Source organism: Meleagris gallopavo, chromosome Z (genome assembly GCF_905368555.1).
Source record: "Meleagris gallopavo chromosome Z, MGAL_WU_HG_1.1, whole genome shotgun sequence".
NCBI lineage: Eukaryota > Metazoa > Chordata > Aves > Galliformes > Phasianidae > Meleagris > Meleagris gallopavo.
The window spans coordinates 23,464,798-23,481,527 of record NC_139435.1 but is presented as its reverse complement, the minus strand read 5'-3'; the positions used below and the strand labels follow the sequence as shown (position 1 = coordinate 23,481,527).

The window sequence follows — 16,730 nt, the reverse complement described above, 5'->3', positions numbered from 1 at the left end:
TTTCAGTAAGGTTTGAATTGAGTTGTTACCTTGGGTGAATCCTTTCTATTCAGAACATTATAAGCTGTCCTGTACAAGAAACCAGAGAAGGAAATAATTGTTTATTGCTTTTCTTAAAATGTCTTTGTAGTGGAGAGCAGTGATTCTCAGTTCTGAAGAAACAAGCTGAAGTTTTTGAAGCTGAAAATCTAGCTTCATTTGCTTACCATCTTCTAGCCTTTGTTTGAGTAGCTTTGGGTGGTCATTAATGTTTCCTAATGTAACATAAAGCATCTATAATATTAAAGCTAGCTCTTCATAAGAAAGTTAATCAGTAGGAGCTCATCAGTAGGCTCTGTAGTTAGGGGGTATTAAATATATATATTTAGAAGAATTATCCCAGTCAGAACATTATCCTGAGTTCATACTGAGTCCAGTATCTGAGCTAATTCATGCTAAGCCTGAGTTTCTTCGCAAAAAGAATATGCACCTGAGTCACCACTGTGGAACACTGCCAGAAAGAGGTAATAGATCTTGCCTCTCTTGCAAATATATATAAAACAAAAGCATACAAAAACCCCAAATAAACAGCTTCTCCAAATAGAGGGACAGCACATACAGGGATCTTTTCCTCAACAATGTCATAAAATTGATTTTTGAAAAATCCCACCTGCTCAAATTACAACTTTATCTTCCCTAACTTTATTTTTATACTCCACCTTTTCCAGTAGTTTACTTTGCATTATCACTATTCAGTGTATCAGCATTTGTCATACTAGTTCCCATTCTTCGTCCTTCTCTTGACAAAACTTAATCGTAATTGTTCTGTTTGATGGTACCTGTCTTTTAAGTGCAACTCCAAATTGATTAATAAAGTGTCTGATGCTGTAGCCAATTAGTTTATCACTTTTTTTCTAGAATTTTATAGACAAAACCTCAATTTTTACATTAGATTCAGAGCTGAAGATTCTCAAGAGCTCCCTTAATATTTTGGGGGGAATATACCTACAAATACATCAATCTTAATATCTTTTTCCTGCTGTGAAAAGTGACAGTTATAGAAATATTTAATATCTTAACATGAGGAGTCAAGTAGGCCCATGGTAAATTACTTTTAAATTTGGGCTTAAGCCGTTGGTTCCCAAATCACATTTTTTCATGAAGGGGAGAAGCAAAGATTCCTCAGACAATGCTCTTTGTTCTTCACAGATCTGACTGCTGGCTTTTGACTCAGCATGCAGCTGTACTCTGAAAACTAATGATGTCACAGAGTATTTTCTGTGAAAAGCAGAGTCTGCAGATGTATTTACAAATCACTGATGTAAATCCTCACAGCAGAAGTTTACTAGTGAGCAGTAAACTTGAACTGAAGTCAGAGAATGTGCTGATACTTTTGTGATGAATGTTAAGTTTCTCATTGCAGCTGGACCAAGCACAATACCTCTCTGCTAACTGCTTCTGCATAACAAATAGAGGACATTCTTTCCATCTGGAGCATATAAAAGAGGTCTTGTTAACAACTGTCAAATTTTACTTTTCTGCACTTCTGAATTCAAAAGTGAGAGCTCATTGACATTACTTATGAATTAAGGTTACTGCAGTTTGTGAGTTTCAGCTGCAACACTTACTTGAAAACAGATGAAATGACAAATGTCATTACATTTATTTTAATTTTTAGCATGGATATTTTATGTCTTTAAGGTATTCTGTTCCTGTTTTGAATTAGGGCATAGGTGTTCCTAATGAAACATCCAAATGCTACTGATTTTATTTGAGACTGTTTTGTTTTGTTTTTTAGATTATCTATTTCTAACTGAATACCTAGAACCTAGTGGCAAAGATCACAGTTGTGGTTTCAACGTATTTTTATACTTGCTTTGTATTTATCTAGCAATATTGTCATAGTGACTAGAGAATCATTCCCATGGAATAGATGATTGCTTAACACAAAAGGCGCAATGAAAGCATTTCTACAGAATCCCAGAATAGCTGAGGTTGGCAGGGACCTTTGGGTCCATCTGGCCCAACCCCTGCCCAAGCAGGACACCCAGAGTGGATTACCCACGTCCAAGTGGCTTTTGCACATCTCCAAGGAGGAGACTCACAGCCTTTTTGGGCAACTTGTGCCAGTGCTCAGCCACCCACACAGCACAGAATCATAAAATCATTTAGGCTGGAAAAGATCCTTACGATCATCAAGTCCAGCTATCATCCTGACACTGGCAAGTTGGTGTTGGGAGGAACCTCTGGAACTCCATTTTGTGCCCGTTGCCTCTCATCCTAACACTGGGCACCACTGAGGAGAGCTTGACTGTTCTTTTTGCACTCTCTTCAGGTATTTATTTTATCTCAATGAGGTCTGTCCTGTGCCTTCTCTGTACTGACCAGTCTCAGCTTCTCCAGTCATTCCTCATATGAAGGATGTTCCGGCCCCATTTTCGTGGCCCTTTGTTGTCCTGTTGCCAGCTCTCTTTATAATGTTAGAGTTTTAGATGCAAGAACAGGAATAATAGATTACAAACCTTCCATTCTATTTCATGCACTCTTGGTTTGTTTTCCAGCGATTCATGGAGAATAGCAGCATAACTGCTTGTTACAATGAACTCATGCAAATAGAACATGGGGAAGCGCGGTCTCAGTTCAAATTACGGTATGTAGATGTATAAGAAGGCATAAGAAATAAAGACTGTTTGGTCTACATTTCCAACTGCAGATATATGTACTTCATATGCTAACATTTCCTACAGCCTTGTTCCCTGATCAGTGACAAAACAGGACAAATTTAAGGGCTTTAGTAAGTGGTACCTTTAGAAAGCTTTGTTGATGTGCTTCATTCACTGCTGGTTTAAATGAGAGTTTTCGTTAATGCAGAATGCAGTACTTGTCCTTTATTCTGATGCTTGCCTGTGCCCTTGTGTCTTGAGATGCCCACGTTGAGTTTGGCAATAGTACAGCAGCCATCACTGGTATTGCAATCAGAATGAGATCCCTTAGCAGAAATATTGCAGAACAGCTTCTGTTCATTTAATTGAAGGGTAGCACTTTAATGCTGACTTGTGTGTAAGAAAGGTTTATGGGCTGCAAAGTGACACAACAGGAAAATTTCTCAAAGTCAATTTTATATGTGTGAGATTTCATGTCTTGAGCTGAGCTCAGTCTTGTGCTGGCTCTTCATACTCTGTTTGTGCCAAATCAAGACCACGTAAGAAATATTTAATTGTAAAATTACCTTCCTAAAATAAAAAGGATACATAATTATATAATCAGTTTAATATGACTGATTTTATATTTAATACTGGTGCTTACACCTACATGTAAATACCTTTACAATTCTACTATATATAAAAAAAGACCTTTGAGTTGTCACACAGAGAAAGCATATCTGTCTGGATTATCATAAATGAGTTGCAGTTCCTTCTACAGAAAATACTGTCACTTCTCTACCGGAGTCAGTGTTGCTGTTTAAGCAGTAGATTTTTTTAAGATTCCATTCAAAAACCTATCACAGAGGAACTTAATGTTCAAGCAAATATGTGTTTGTGTATGCAAAATATAATTGTAGAAGAATTTTCAGGAAAAAAAAATGGGATTCATGCTGTCACAATTTTAGTATGTATTTTCCAAAGCTCAGCAGAAAAAAAAAAAAAAAAAAAAAAAAAAAAACAGAAATTTTAGAATTTAACTAGAGCTGAATCTGACTTGGTTCAGTTGTAAATGCAGTGTGAAATGTGTGACTTGTGAATTTAGTTAGCAAACATCAGTTTATGTTCATACAAGCAATACCTGTAGCTTGTGTTTAGGTCCAATAAACCAGATTTTGTAGTAACAAGCATACTGTAGACAAAAAGGAAACTTCTTCCAGCTGTTGGATATCATCTTGAGGATTACTCTTCTCACTGTTCAGACAGCATTCCACTTTGCTGCCTGACGATGTCTCAAGTAAGATTCTTAGAGAAACCATAAAAATATGTGCAGATGACCTTAATTTCTTAGCTGAGGACATTCATTGCTTATTACTCTGTGTGTAGTAGCTTTTTGTCATTTCCATCTTTCTCTTAGTGTTTATCGAAACATAAAAGAGTGGAAATTATCCTTCTGTTTCCCTAAAACATCAGTGTATGTGTCAATGACTTCTTGTGTTTGTTTTGTTTTCCTTTATTTCTTTTTGTTATAAACTTTATGTCCTTCTCACTGAAAATTACCTGCTGTAACATATAGAATAACCTACTTTAAGAATTTGGTGCCAGTAGAGTTTAAGCATCTCTGTTCGTGATATCAACTATAAATGCAGATAATTAAAACTCAGAAACAGGGAAGTGTGACTCACATATTGGTTGCCATATTTTTCTGTGACATTATTTAAAACTATCACCAATAAAAAAAATCTTGAAATTTGGAGGAGAGTGTCAGTCCTCAGAAGCTTTTCAGCTACTGACAATTCTCTCTTCTGTGTTATTTATGTAAACAGTGTTGTACCATCCGCTTTAATTTGGCTTGCTTTTACTCTTCTAACATTAGTTATGTAAACTGTGAACTTCCCTTTAATTTATGTGAACGTATAGCAAATTAGATGTTTTCTGTGTTATCATATGTTTTGCATATTAGTAACACAGCATGCATATATGTACACATGTGTATGTCTGTATATGTACATCAGCTCTGTGCACTACTGTTTCAGAAAGCTTTGGTAACACAGCAGCACAGCTGTGGTATTTTGGAGTTTGTTGCTGCCACTGCCCGAGGCAGACCTAGAGGAGTTAAATACTACTTTTTTTTAAAATGCAACAAGCTTTGTGCTAACATCTGGGGGATCGAAGTAGCCTTCTGAAAGATGAATTTTCTGAGAAGGCATGCTTGTAATTTAGAGAAGCTGATGCCTTGCAACTTCTTCCTGCCTTTACCGAAAGAGGCAGATATTCTGATTGAGTTTACCATGAAAAAATAAGCACAACTAGATTTGCTAGCCCTACTTGGGTACAATTTGCTTTCATCTCTGTGATTTAATGAAATGGGGGAAAAAAATGTTGCACTGGGTATTTGTCTCACAGGGTTCCTGGTCTTTGATATGTCTTTGTATATGTGAAAAGAAAGACATAATGTTCTCAGAAAGTAAACCAGTGGGACAAAACCCAGGATTTTTTAGGTGTATGCATAGAAGAGAAAGTCTGTGAGATTTTTGGACCAACCCAGGGAAGCAGTATCTGAAGTCATTTCAGTGAACAGAACTGTCTTTCTTATTCCGGATGGGTACACTGTTTCTTAGACAGATTTTTTGTTTCTTTTGTTCTAAAGTTTTTTTGGGCATCTGTGGGACGTGTGCCTTTACCAAAGCTAGGCTTAATTGCCAGATCAAATGAAAAAGTACATTTTGAATATTGCGAACAGTTCAAAACAGCTCTGTGTTTTCTTGCAGAAAGCTTACTTAATGACTTGTTAGTGCTGGTGTTCCAGATGAGCATCTACCACTGAGATAACTCAGTTATTTTGCACAGCACAAAATCACACCATGGAGCAAACTTGAACTGCTAGGTTGTCCCTTGTAAAATTACACTGGTAGTTCATTTTATTGCATAAACTGAAGGAGTACAGTTGTCTTCTGCATACAGTGCTTCTTCCTACAAATCTTCGACCACATCATTGTGTATGTATGTCTTCGTGTGTATTTCCTTTCCAATTTGTTTCTGAGTTACTTCCATGATGAGCAAAGCTACCAATATCCTATATTCCTTGATGCAGAGGTAGAATACTTCTGTGCTAACCATGTACAGATCATCAGTATTAATCACAGTCTGTGAGCAAGACATTTCCACTAGGTTATAGCTGTATACAAGGATGTTTATGCATGGTGCATTTTATGCTCCCTGCAGTGAGACATACACAGCAGATAATTGCTCTGAATTTAGGCCAGGAAAAGGACAGGAATCTATCACAGTACGTTGTCTGAGTTGTGTCTTTTAGTATGCACTAAATCTCCATAGTTTTATTGTGTTAATTAATACATTGTTTTAATTAACATAATTAATTAGCATTAAATAACATTATTTCAATCCCATTCTGTGTAAATTATAGTTTAAGCAGTATCAGTCCTGTAGCAAAAAAGTAAAGATTTTGTTTTCCTGCATTAGTTCAGGGATAGCCCTGAAAAAATGGAAGGTGGGGATTATTTTGCTCTTAATTAAGACTAGCCTGTATTAAAGTCAAGCCACTGAATTATAAATTGAAAGCAGGAAAAGTGATATTTTTCTGACTAGGATTTTGTGATGGCTTAAGTCATTTCCTCTATTGTGTAGCATTACAACTTCTTTGATAATCAAGGTTGCTGTACTGAAAAATTTACATTTATGCTTATATGTATGTGTGTATATACACATGTAAAATAAGCACAGCACATTTTACATATGTGTATGTCAGCACATATTTTATTGGGGTATATATTAGGATATATTTTATATACATAGATTCACAAAATTTGCTGCGCTGATTTTTGTGTTCCCTATCCTTGTTGTTCACAAAACTTTCTATTGCATGTGTATGCAGCCATTTGTTATTTTTACTAATTTTTATTTCCTGCTCTACAGAGGGTGTTTGGAAAAGGCAGCGCGCTATTGAGTGGTGCGGTGCCTGTGAGCAATTTTACAATGTGACCACAGAAAAATATGTCAGCAACGGGAATGTCCAAAGATTAAATTCCTCAGAAAATTATAATGGTGGTGGCTACCTGGTTTGGTTGAAACAGCATGCTTATTTGTGATTAATCCATGGATAAGTACAGTGCAATAATCTGTTTACGATAAGCAAAATGTTCTAACAATAAAACTAATGTGAATCATTTGCTAATTTCAGGGCATGTAATGCAGTATTTACAGCATTAGAACACTGTCAGGAAGCTATAGAAATAACCAGTGAAGATCGTGTTATTCAGGTATGGGGAAAAGATCAATCATTTTGTAGAATTCAAAGACAGAAACCCCGAAGAGATCTTTGTTCTGTAATGTCTCTTCTAACTCAGTGTTTTGCTTTTGTTGCCATATTTCTGCAGCATTTCTGGATGCTGCCTGTTGACACTTGCTGAATTTCTAGAACATTTCCTTTTCTAACTTTACTCAGATGATCATTTCCAGTTGCTAATAGTAAAATGAACATGAAATCTATTGCAGAAATACATACCCTGTACAGTAAAGGGGCTTGTTTCTTTCCATGTTTTCTATATCAGATTCTATGTTCAACTCCGTCTGTTAAATAAATAAATAAATAAATAAATAAATAAATAAATAAATAAATAATATGTCTCTAACAAATGTAAGTGAAGTGTTTCACTATTTGCATAATATTTTATGTGACAGACTGCAGGGATGTTGGTTTTGGATTTAGGTGTGAACCCTAAAATACTTTGATAGGCTTATGTGAATAATTATCTTCTAAGTATGCCCTTCTTATCCCTAATTTCTTTTGTTTCACAGTATGTTAATCCAGCTTTCGAGCAGATGATGGGGTATCAAAAGGGAGAGCTCATTGGCAAGGAATTTACTGAGCTACCAAAAAGTGACAAAAACCGTGCAGATCTGTCAGACACAATCAACGCATGTATTAAAAAAGGAAAGGTAAGTAGCTAAAATCAGCTTGGGCAATTCTAATTTGGATTTCCAGTCTATTTTATTTTTTAAATTCTGGGTTTAAAAACGCGAGACTGTGTTCTCTCGAGTTGCACATCTGAATTCTGTTCCTCTGATTCCTGAACTTTTTTGAAAATATCAGGCAATTTTTCACAACAGAAATATATGAAGAAGTTTACACTGTCCTTAGACAAGCAAATATCTGCTTAGCTACACTGAGGATTACAAGATTTTACACTTTTTTAGAATATAAACATGAACTGGTATGTAATTATTTACTACACAAGGACTAAGCGATAATAAATGAATATTTGACTGCAAACTATGTATTATTAGATGCTTTCTGTTGTGCATATTTTCTCAGGAATGGCAAGGGGTTTACTATGCAAGAAGAAAATCTGGAGACAGTATCCAGCAACATGTGAAGATAACACCAGTGATCGGTCAAGGAGGGTAATTAACATCTCCAGAGTACAGTTGCTTTTATTTTTTTTAATCCTTCTGTGTGCTTTCCCTATCCGTGCATTTGACATGAACCTCCATGTATTAAGGAGCAGGATGGTGATAACACTGCTGACTTCAAGCTGTGCAAGAAAAAAATGCAATATTAAGAAGGCCATGATTTTTACTGATTTGTCCATTTTGGTGTCTTCCCTTCCTGGCTAAAGAACTGTGAAATCATAAGAATGGATAATGTTGCTATTATACAGACAGCTGAAAATTGGTGTTTGGGTTGATTTTACCATGCATTTCTCTGTGAAGTTACTCCAAAGTATTCAAACTGTTAACCAGACAATTGGAAGAGTCAGCAGCCAAGTGATTCATTTTTATGCACACTTGCATGTGCTTGCACTTTTGTCATGTATGATGTGCATGTTGCCAAATTCTGCTCCTAGATGTGTGAGTGAACTCTTTCAGCATCAGCATAGTCATGTATCTTAGAACAAAAACACAACTGTTTCACTGCTTGTTGCTCAGTCAGTTGTTTGGTGTTGGTTTTAGTATCTTGTTCCATTAAAGCATCTAGAATTCAGCTTAAAAAAATAGCAGTATGTCATTTCACTTCCCTCTTTACCATCTGATGTGATAACAATAGATTATTTCTGTTGGTAGGAAGATCAGACACTTGGTATCCCTCAAAAGGCTATGTTGTACTAATGAGAACAACAAGCAGGTACTGTGTTTCTTTGATATCATAATTCTCATCTCTTTTAGTAATTATATTTTTTGCTTAAGAAGTTGATGTAGATCACATTCTCTCATAAAAAATGTTGCGAGTGAGATTATCACTGGTTGCTGGATCAAGCAAAAAAATATATATATTTGCATTGAGCTTAGCCTTTTTCTGCTGGGCTGTTCTCTTATTGTAGGACTGCTGAGTTGAGAAAGACTGTTACTCTATGGAACGTGGATAAGACAGCTGTCTGTGGTACTAGGGAGCATCATGTACTGTAATGGAAGGGAGTTCAAGGTATTTTTTCTACAACAGCTCTTGACAGTCTGATCTGACTTATGTTTGATAATGACCTACGCTCAGCTGTTACAAGATCTGTAAATATGTGGATCTTGAATAAAATAAAAATTGTGTAGTATTGCCTTCGGTGTAGGACCTGAGATATCATATACTCCACAGTGTGTCTGTTGTGGAGGAATGTAATTGCAGTCCAAGCCATAATTTGAGCCTCTCTCAGTGATTCTTGGCTGCACTCAGCAAAGTACTCCCAGCAGGTTAAAGGTGATTCCTCCCCTCTGCTCAGCCCTGGTGCAGCCACACCTGGAGTGTGTGTCCAGTCCTTGGCCACCCATACAAGTGCATAGCGGAGGGGGTCCAACAAAGGTCAGCAAAGATGATGAAAGGACTGGAGCATTTCTTCTGTGAGACAAGGCTGAAAGAGCTGGGACTGTACAATCCAGAGAAGAGGAAGCTCCAGGGAATCTCATCAATGTCTGTAAATACCTGAAAGGGAGGTTGCAAAGTGAATGCAGCCAGGCCCTTTTCAGTGGTGCCTAGTGCCAGGACAAGGTGCAGTGGGCACGCACTGGAAGACTGGAGGTTCCTTGCACATGTATTCACATGTGGTCAGGCACGTATCCACCAGGTCCTGTAAAAACTGTGGAGGCATGAGAAGCTGTTTGGCTGATCTGCTCCTGCACACTATTTGAAATAGCCTTTGAAGCCACTGAGCATGTTGTATGTTTTGCTTCAAAAACCAGTGGAATAAGAAATTTTGGACTTCTCTGAGTCAAAGAGTGAAATCTATCTGTGGTCTATGAGAGTGAGATTGAAGGTAGGGAGCATAAGGGGTAGCTATTAAAATTTAAAGTGAGGATGTGCTTATGGAATATGATACATTTCCTATAATTTCCATTTTTTCCTAGAAACGTGGGTTTTAGGAAATGAGTATATTTTTTTATTTAAAATTTTAAATGTGTTTTTATGTATCTGAGAATAAAGACCATGTGTGCATAAAGATGCATGGAAGATCACTAGGATTTCTAGATGCCTGTTCTTCAGTATAACAAGCCTATCCTAATTAATAGATTACTGAAAAAAAAGTATTGGACGTTAATAGGTAATATTCTGTAAAATTGTCTGTTAGTTGAAACCATAGAATCAAGTCAACAAAGAAATATGCATAGCTTTTGGAAGAAATTTGAACCTCTGCCACTTAAAAACAAAGCTTGAAATGTTATGAACTGACCTCCTATTTGGATCAAAAAAAGATTTTAGTATTAGCAGCATAATTTACAGTAGCAGGATTTTAAAAGTACAGCCTAGAGTGCAGGAGACTTTTGTAATGGAAGAAGTACTAATGTTACACAGTATTTCTTTTTTTATTCATTAGTAAAACCTCATTGTTCATGTTGTTTCATTTACAGCTGCTTTGATGTTGATTTGAAAGCAAAGTACCATTTGATGTATTTTTCTACAGTGTACACACAGCTGAAAGGCTGGTGCAGTGTAAATGTAATACTCTTTATGTAAGGTGATCAGTACAAAACAATTACAGACTTGCAGTCATCTGTTAAAAAAAAAAAAAATAAAAAATAAACAGCAGTGCAAGTCTTCCAGTTCTTTGGACTAAGTAGGTAAACTTAACAATAAATATTATTTACAAATACGTGTTAAAGGCCTTGCTCTCTATACTACTGGCACTGTTGGAAAGCACTATCAGTTTGTGTTTTTCAGTGCTGAATCACGAGCAGTTATCAGTAAATAAAGCAAAATGCAATGATCTTTATGCCTGGGCATCTTAGACAAGGTTGTATGACCTCTGAAACATTCTGAACAGATATAGAAATCTACTAAATGATTAAAGATTACAGCCTGACAGAAGTTATATTCTGTAGAGATTGAAGGTCTATAGGGAAAAAATTAAGGTACAACCCACAAAACTAGGTGGGTTTTTTGTTGTTGTTGTTTGGTTGGGGTTTTTGTGTGTATGTGTGTGTATGTGTGTGTTTCTGTTCTGTGGTAGAAATCTCTCCTGCCTCTAGTACAGTATCAGATGCTCTGGCATCAAATAGAAAACTCTTAACAGCATCTTGAGGTCTTCTTATGGTTTAGATTGGGAATGGTGGTTATGTGTAACAATATCTGTACTGTATTTGTAAGACTTCCTAAATTATTTTTGCAGTGATGCTGCTCAGATTTTTTTGATTGTGATCAGCATTTGAACACTGCAGTTTTGCACCCTCTAGTGGTAAAGAGAAGTTCAACAAAAGAGAAAGCACTGCTGAGCACTGCAGGAGCACTTCATTTTCTGCAGCAGTTGGTGGGACAGACTGAAAAACCATGAAAACGTGATGAAAACTAAATAAGTTTATCAATTATTTAATACACATACAGTGTTAATAAAACGGTCTCTGGGGTATAAAAGTTACCTGTTGGATTTGATTCACTTAGCCTTGTGATACTCCCTATGTTTCCAGTTCTCAGTACACTGCAGTATTTTCAAATGCTGTACACCATCCTCTTGGAAACAGTTTCAGGGAAACGAGGGCAAGTGTCTACCTGTGTAGGCTTTCTGCATTTGTGAAAGAAATGTTTTCAGAAGTTGAGGAATTCAACAGTTAATGGCATTCTGTCTGCAATTGCAAAGAATTTGGGTAAGAAGACCACAGACAGAGCTTGCACTGAAATACAGCCACTTTCTCCGTTCCTCCCTAATGCACTGAAGATGTGCTGCCATTGAGTCAAATGGGACTTGAGCAAAGAATTGTATAGAATGAAGTTCCGGTGTAGGCAAGGCCATTACAAGCACTCCTATTCTTTGGTTTCAGAGCAAGTAATCTTATCTATTTCTTTAGATGCTCTGACTTCATCCTTGGGTTCTATCGGAAGGCAGTCCCTTGCTTTCATCTGCTGTTTTGTGTCAGTATGTTCCCATAAAAAGAGCATACCCCTTCCTTGATAATGCAGCAGCTGGGTGAGTTGATTATGTGCCCTCAGGCACTAGAAATTGGTTCAGGTGCAACAGGGTGCTTCTTAATTTTTCTATGCCATGGGGCTCAAATAGCCCATGCTTGCCTTGACATCCTTTCATGAGTTGCCACCTATGTGTTGGGAACACCAGCATTGCAGCTGCAGCTTCTGCTGGCCAGGAGGCCTCAGCCTGCCAGGGACATTCAGAATATATAGTCCTTCTAAGCTACTGCCTCTTGCTGAGATGTCTTGTTCTGTCCAGATGGTGGACAGTTCATGAAGTTTTGAGGCTGCCATTCTTTGGGGATTTCCTTGAAAGATTGGTACCCTGTGCGATAAACAATGAGAGTGGCCCAAATTCTTTTTTTTTTTCCAGCACTGGTCAGTGTGTGGGTCTGATGAGATTTGTATTTTATGTTGGACACTCACCTAGTTCCTGACCGAGGAGCCCACACCACAGCACTGTCAATGTATGTGGTGGCTCCACCATCTTGCTCAGACCATGTTCAACAGGCCAGCTGCCTTTGGGAGGCTAGTGCAAGGCGATGGCTCTGGGCAGCTCAAGGCAATGGGTGCCTGCCAGGGGAGCTGGGACCCCAATGCTTGCTGCAAGTACACTGCTGTTGTCTTCAGTGAAGCAAAAGAGAAACACATTTCTTAACATTTCACTATTTCTTGTTTTGAAAAACAACTCTGGAAAGACATTTTCTGTGGCAAATAGAATATTTGCACAATTGGTTTCCTCCATTGTTTTTTTTCCTCCAGTTCAGTTTGTATTCAGCTTTTGTTAAGGATTTTAATTATTCTCTCAGAACACTTTCTGCAGAAAATTAAAAATATAGAGAAGTTATGTACTTGGCAAAAACTGAGATCCACTTCTGAATACTTAAATAAATAAAAATTTATTCTGCCATAAAATATATCAGGGTTATTTTCAGAACAAAAATAGTTTGTTATGGAAGCATGCAAGGAAATCAAATGATGTACATATTTAATTACAAGATAGTATCTGTCATGGTTCAAGTTTAGATCCAAATCATTAATGCTACAGTGCCTCAGCATAATTATATATGGCTTAAACTCAACTTTCAGATAACTTTCTTTAGGAGGAAGTTTTTCACTCAGAGAGTGGTGACACATTGAACAGGTTGCCCAACGAGGTTGTGGATGCCCCATCTCTGGAGGCATTCAAGGCCAGGCTGGATGTGGCTCTAGGCAATCTGGTCTGGTGGTTGGTGACCCTGCCTGTGGCAGGGGCTTTGAAACTAGATGATCTTTGAGGTTCTTTTCAATCCAGGCACACGCCCACAACATCATTTTCTATGATTCTATGCTATGATTCTGTGATAGCGTATGGAAGGTTACAAACATTCATGAATTACTATGAATACAGTCTGGGAGAAGAACTCATTGGGAGCAACCCTGTGGAGAAGGACTTAAGAGTTCTGGTGCACAATAAACTGGACACAAGTCAGCAGCATAAGCTTGCAGCTCGGAAGGTCAACTATGTTCTGGGCTACATCAAAAGAGTAGTGGCCAGCAGGAAGAGGGAGGTGATTGTCCCCCGCTACTCTGCTCTTGTGAGGACCCGACTGGAGCACTACATCCAGGTCTACGTCTCCCAGTACAGCAGGGATACAGAGCTATTGGAGTGGGTCCAGACAAGAGCCACTAGGATTATCAGAGGGCTGGAACTCTTCTTCTATGAAGATAGGTTGAGGGAGCTGAGTTTCTTTAGCTTGGAGAAGATAAGGCTCCATAGAGACATCATTGTAGCCTTCCAATCATAAAATCATAGAATGATTTGGGTTGGAAGGAACTTTCAAGATCATCTAGTTCCAACCTCCCTGCCACAGGCAGAGACATCTCCCTCTAGACCAGGTTGCTCAAAGCCCCATTCAGCCTGGCCTTCAATGCTTCCAGAGAGGGGGTATCCACAACCTCTCTTGTGCAGCCTGTTCCAGTGTCTCATCACCCTCATAGTAAAGAATTTTTTCCTACTGTCTGGTTTAAATCTACTCTTCCAGTTTATAACCATTTCCCCTTGTCCTGTCACTATCTGCTGTTATAAAAAAGTGCCTCCCCAGCTTTCCTGTAGGCCCACTTCAGTACTGGAAGGCCGCTGTAAGGTCTCCTTGGAGCCTTCTCTTCTCCAGGTTGAAGAGTCCCAGCTCTGTCAGCCTGTCCTCATAGGAAAGGTGCTCCAGCCCTCTGATCGTCTTCGTAGCCCTTCTCTGGACCTCCTCCAACAGCTCCATGTCCTTCTTGTGTTGGGGGATCCAGAACTGGACACAGTAGTCCACGTGGAGTCTCACGAGAGCAGAGAAGAGGGGCAGCATCACCTCCCTCGACCTGCTGGTCACACTCCTCTTGATGCAACCCAAGATATGGTGGCCTTCTGAGCTGCAAGCGCACATTGCTGGCTCATGATGAATCTTTCCTCAACTGACACTCCTAAATCCTTCTCAGCAGGGCTGCTCTCAAGCCATTCTCCATCCAACCTGTGTCTGTATTTGGGACTGTCCCAACCCAGGTGCAGGACTTTACATTTGGCCTTGTTGGACTTCATGAGGTTGGCACAGGCCCACCTCTCATGGAAAGATCAGGATAGAACTGGGCAAAACGGTTTTAAACTACAAGTGGAGAGATATAGATGAGAGAAGAGAAGGACATTTTTTAGTCAGGGCAGTGGGTCCCTGTCACAGCTGCCCAGAGGAGCTGTGGTGCCCCATCCCTGGAGGTGCTCAAGGCCAGATTGGTTGGGTCCCAGGGCAGACTGAGCTGGTGGGAGGGCAGCCCTGCCCACAGGCAGGGGGTTGGTATTAGATGGTCTTTAAGTCACTTCCAACTACTGCCATTCTATGTTTCTTTGAGTCTGTACATTGTCTGTACATTTTAAAATTTAAATAAACATGTTCTTCATCTTACTGATAGTCTCTCTAAAGCATATCACAGCATTTGAGATTACAGTGTAATTAAAAATCACTGTGAGAAGCCATTGTACCATGTATAATACACAATACAAAATGAAAAACGAACAGATTTATTCACAGAAAATAATACATCTGAGACTGTACTAAGTGTTCATATTGTGGAGATTTGCGAATGGAGATTGACATTCATGTGACTGTTCCTATGTGCTGAAGCCTAGGTAAGGACTAATTAAGTTTGTGAATTGAGGCCTGGCAGGATTGTCTCCAGTGTTTGTGCATCCTTGTATTTATAACAGAAGTGTTGTTTCTCCTTTTATGAGCTTATCAGTTCAAGATAAACTATGTAACAGCTCTCATTTCTTAACTTACATGGCTCTTCGACGTCATGCCTACAGCAAGGGGTAAGAGAAATACTCTAGAAGTACTGATATGCAGTTTATTTTTCATATAAATGAGGAATGTGCCAGGGTTTTCTTTCAGTAGTGGGAAGTGGGAAGTGATATATTCAAGAACTCCAGTTTTGGACTGGAATGAGCAGTTCAGATGCCTTGTATCAATGTAGTTTATGACAAGCTTGCACAATCTTATTCTGTTGAGATATTTTCTGTGAGAGTTTCTGCATAATTGTAGGAGAGATGTTTAAGCTTTTAAAATGATTTTTATGAGGGAAGAATGCCATCTTAAATTCCCTCGAACAAGATTTATGTAGAACATTCCTGCAGGATTTCCTCTTCCTTTTTTAATTCTTACCGCACAAAGTAACGCACTCCTTAATTTTGTTTTTGTCCTTCATTCTCTTCTGTTTCTTTATCTTCTGTCCCCAGAAGCAGAAAGGAAAACAAGATGGAAGGGGCTCGGGAGTGATGAAAAAGAGGTTTCATGTAATTCTTTTCTTTCCTGAGTAATCCCTGCAGCAGCACAACACTGTGCTCTGTCACATTGACATGGACACAGAGTGCATAGATGCTATCTTGCTGTACTTCACTTTTTACTCATTGGTTGCAGCCATGAGTTTGCAATCTAGTGCTTTGTTATAGGCAGGCAGGCAGGCAGGCAGGCAACGGATTTGATCAAAGGAACTACCTACCACAGATGAGATAACTGCACTGGATTCCTCGGTATAATGTATAATGAAAGATGTGCAAATGCAGCACGAAGGATTGCTCATCTTGAGTAGAGTTGAGTTGAGTTTCAAGGCTTGTTTGTCTAGAGTAGGTGGGAATGGGCTAAAGTGGCCAGCAGATATTAAGCTGTCACATGTTGGACAGACTGTGTGTTTGTTTCTGAAAGGAATGGAAAACCAGAAGAGCTTTTAATTTGTTATTGTACTACCAAGCAGTAGGTGGAAACATTAAGATGATGGAAAAGTCCTACTTAAGTTCTAGAAAAACTGAAATATCTATTAAATTTTCAGTTGTTTCAGAAACACAAACAAATTAGATATTGGGTTTTTTTTGTTGTTGTTGTTTTTCGTTGTTTTGTTGTTTGTTTTTGTTTTGCTTTTTTTCATTCATGGGAGTGATTAAAAATCACTGAGAAATAAATTTCTGATTGATGAGACCTACCTTTTCCTCAGTATCTCAACTGTTCTTTTTTTGTCTTTTTTGAAAATGATCCACTGTATCACTAGTCCATGAAAGAGTGTATACAAAATTGGCTTAGACAGTACAAAGAAAATAATGTAAAAAACACTGTACAGAGGACAAGAAATGAATAACATCTTAGGTTTTTTTTCCTCTAATTTTGCATTTTATTTCTGGAATCTTTCATGTTCGTATG

The 16,730-nt window shown here is 38.3% G+C and overlaps 1 protein-coding gene across 4 annotated transcripts in view; it reads left to right on the top strand.

Moving 5' to 3' along the window:
* The window catches only part of PDE8B (phosphodiesterase 8B), a 72,544-nt gene that overhangs the window by 39,625 nt on the left and 16,189 nt on the right, over positions 1–16,730 (top strand). For all 4 annotated transcript variants that reach the window (XM_085214562.1, XM_085214561.1, XM_010725532.4 and 1 more), the window contains 5 exons: positions 2,541–2,629; positions 6,823–6,901; positions 7,440–7,580; positions 7,957–8,045; positions 8,706–8,766. In XM_085214562.1, the coding sequence (XP_085070688.1) occupies positions 2,541–2,629; positions 6,823–6,901; positions 7,440–7,580; positions 7,957–8,045; positions 8,706–8,766 (459 nt within the window). The remainder of the gene's footprint in view (positions 1–2,540; positions 2,630–6,822; positions 6,902–7,439; positions 7,581–7,956; positions 8,046–8,705; positions 8,767–16,730) is intronic.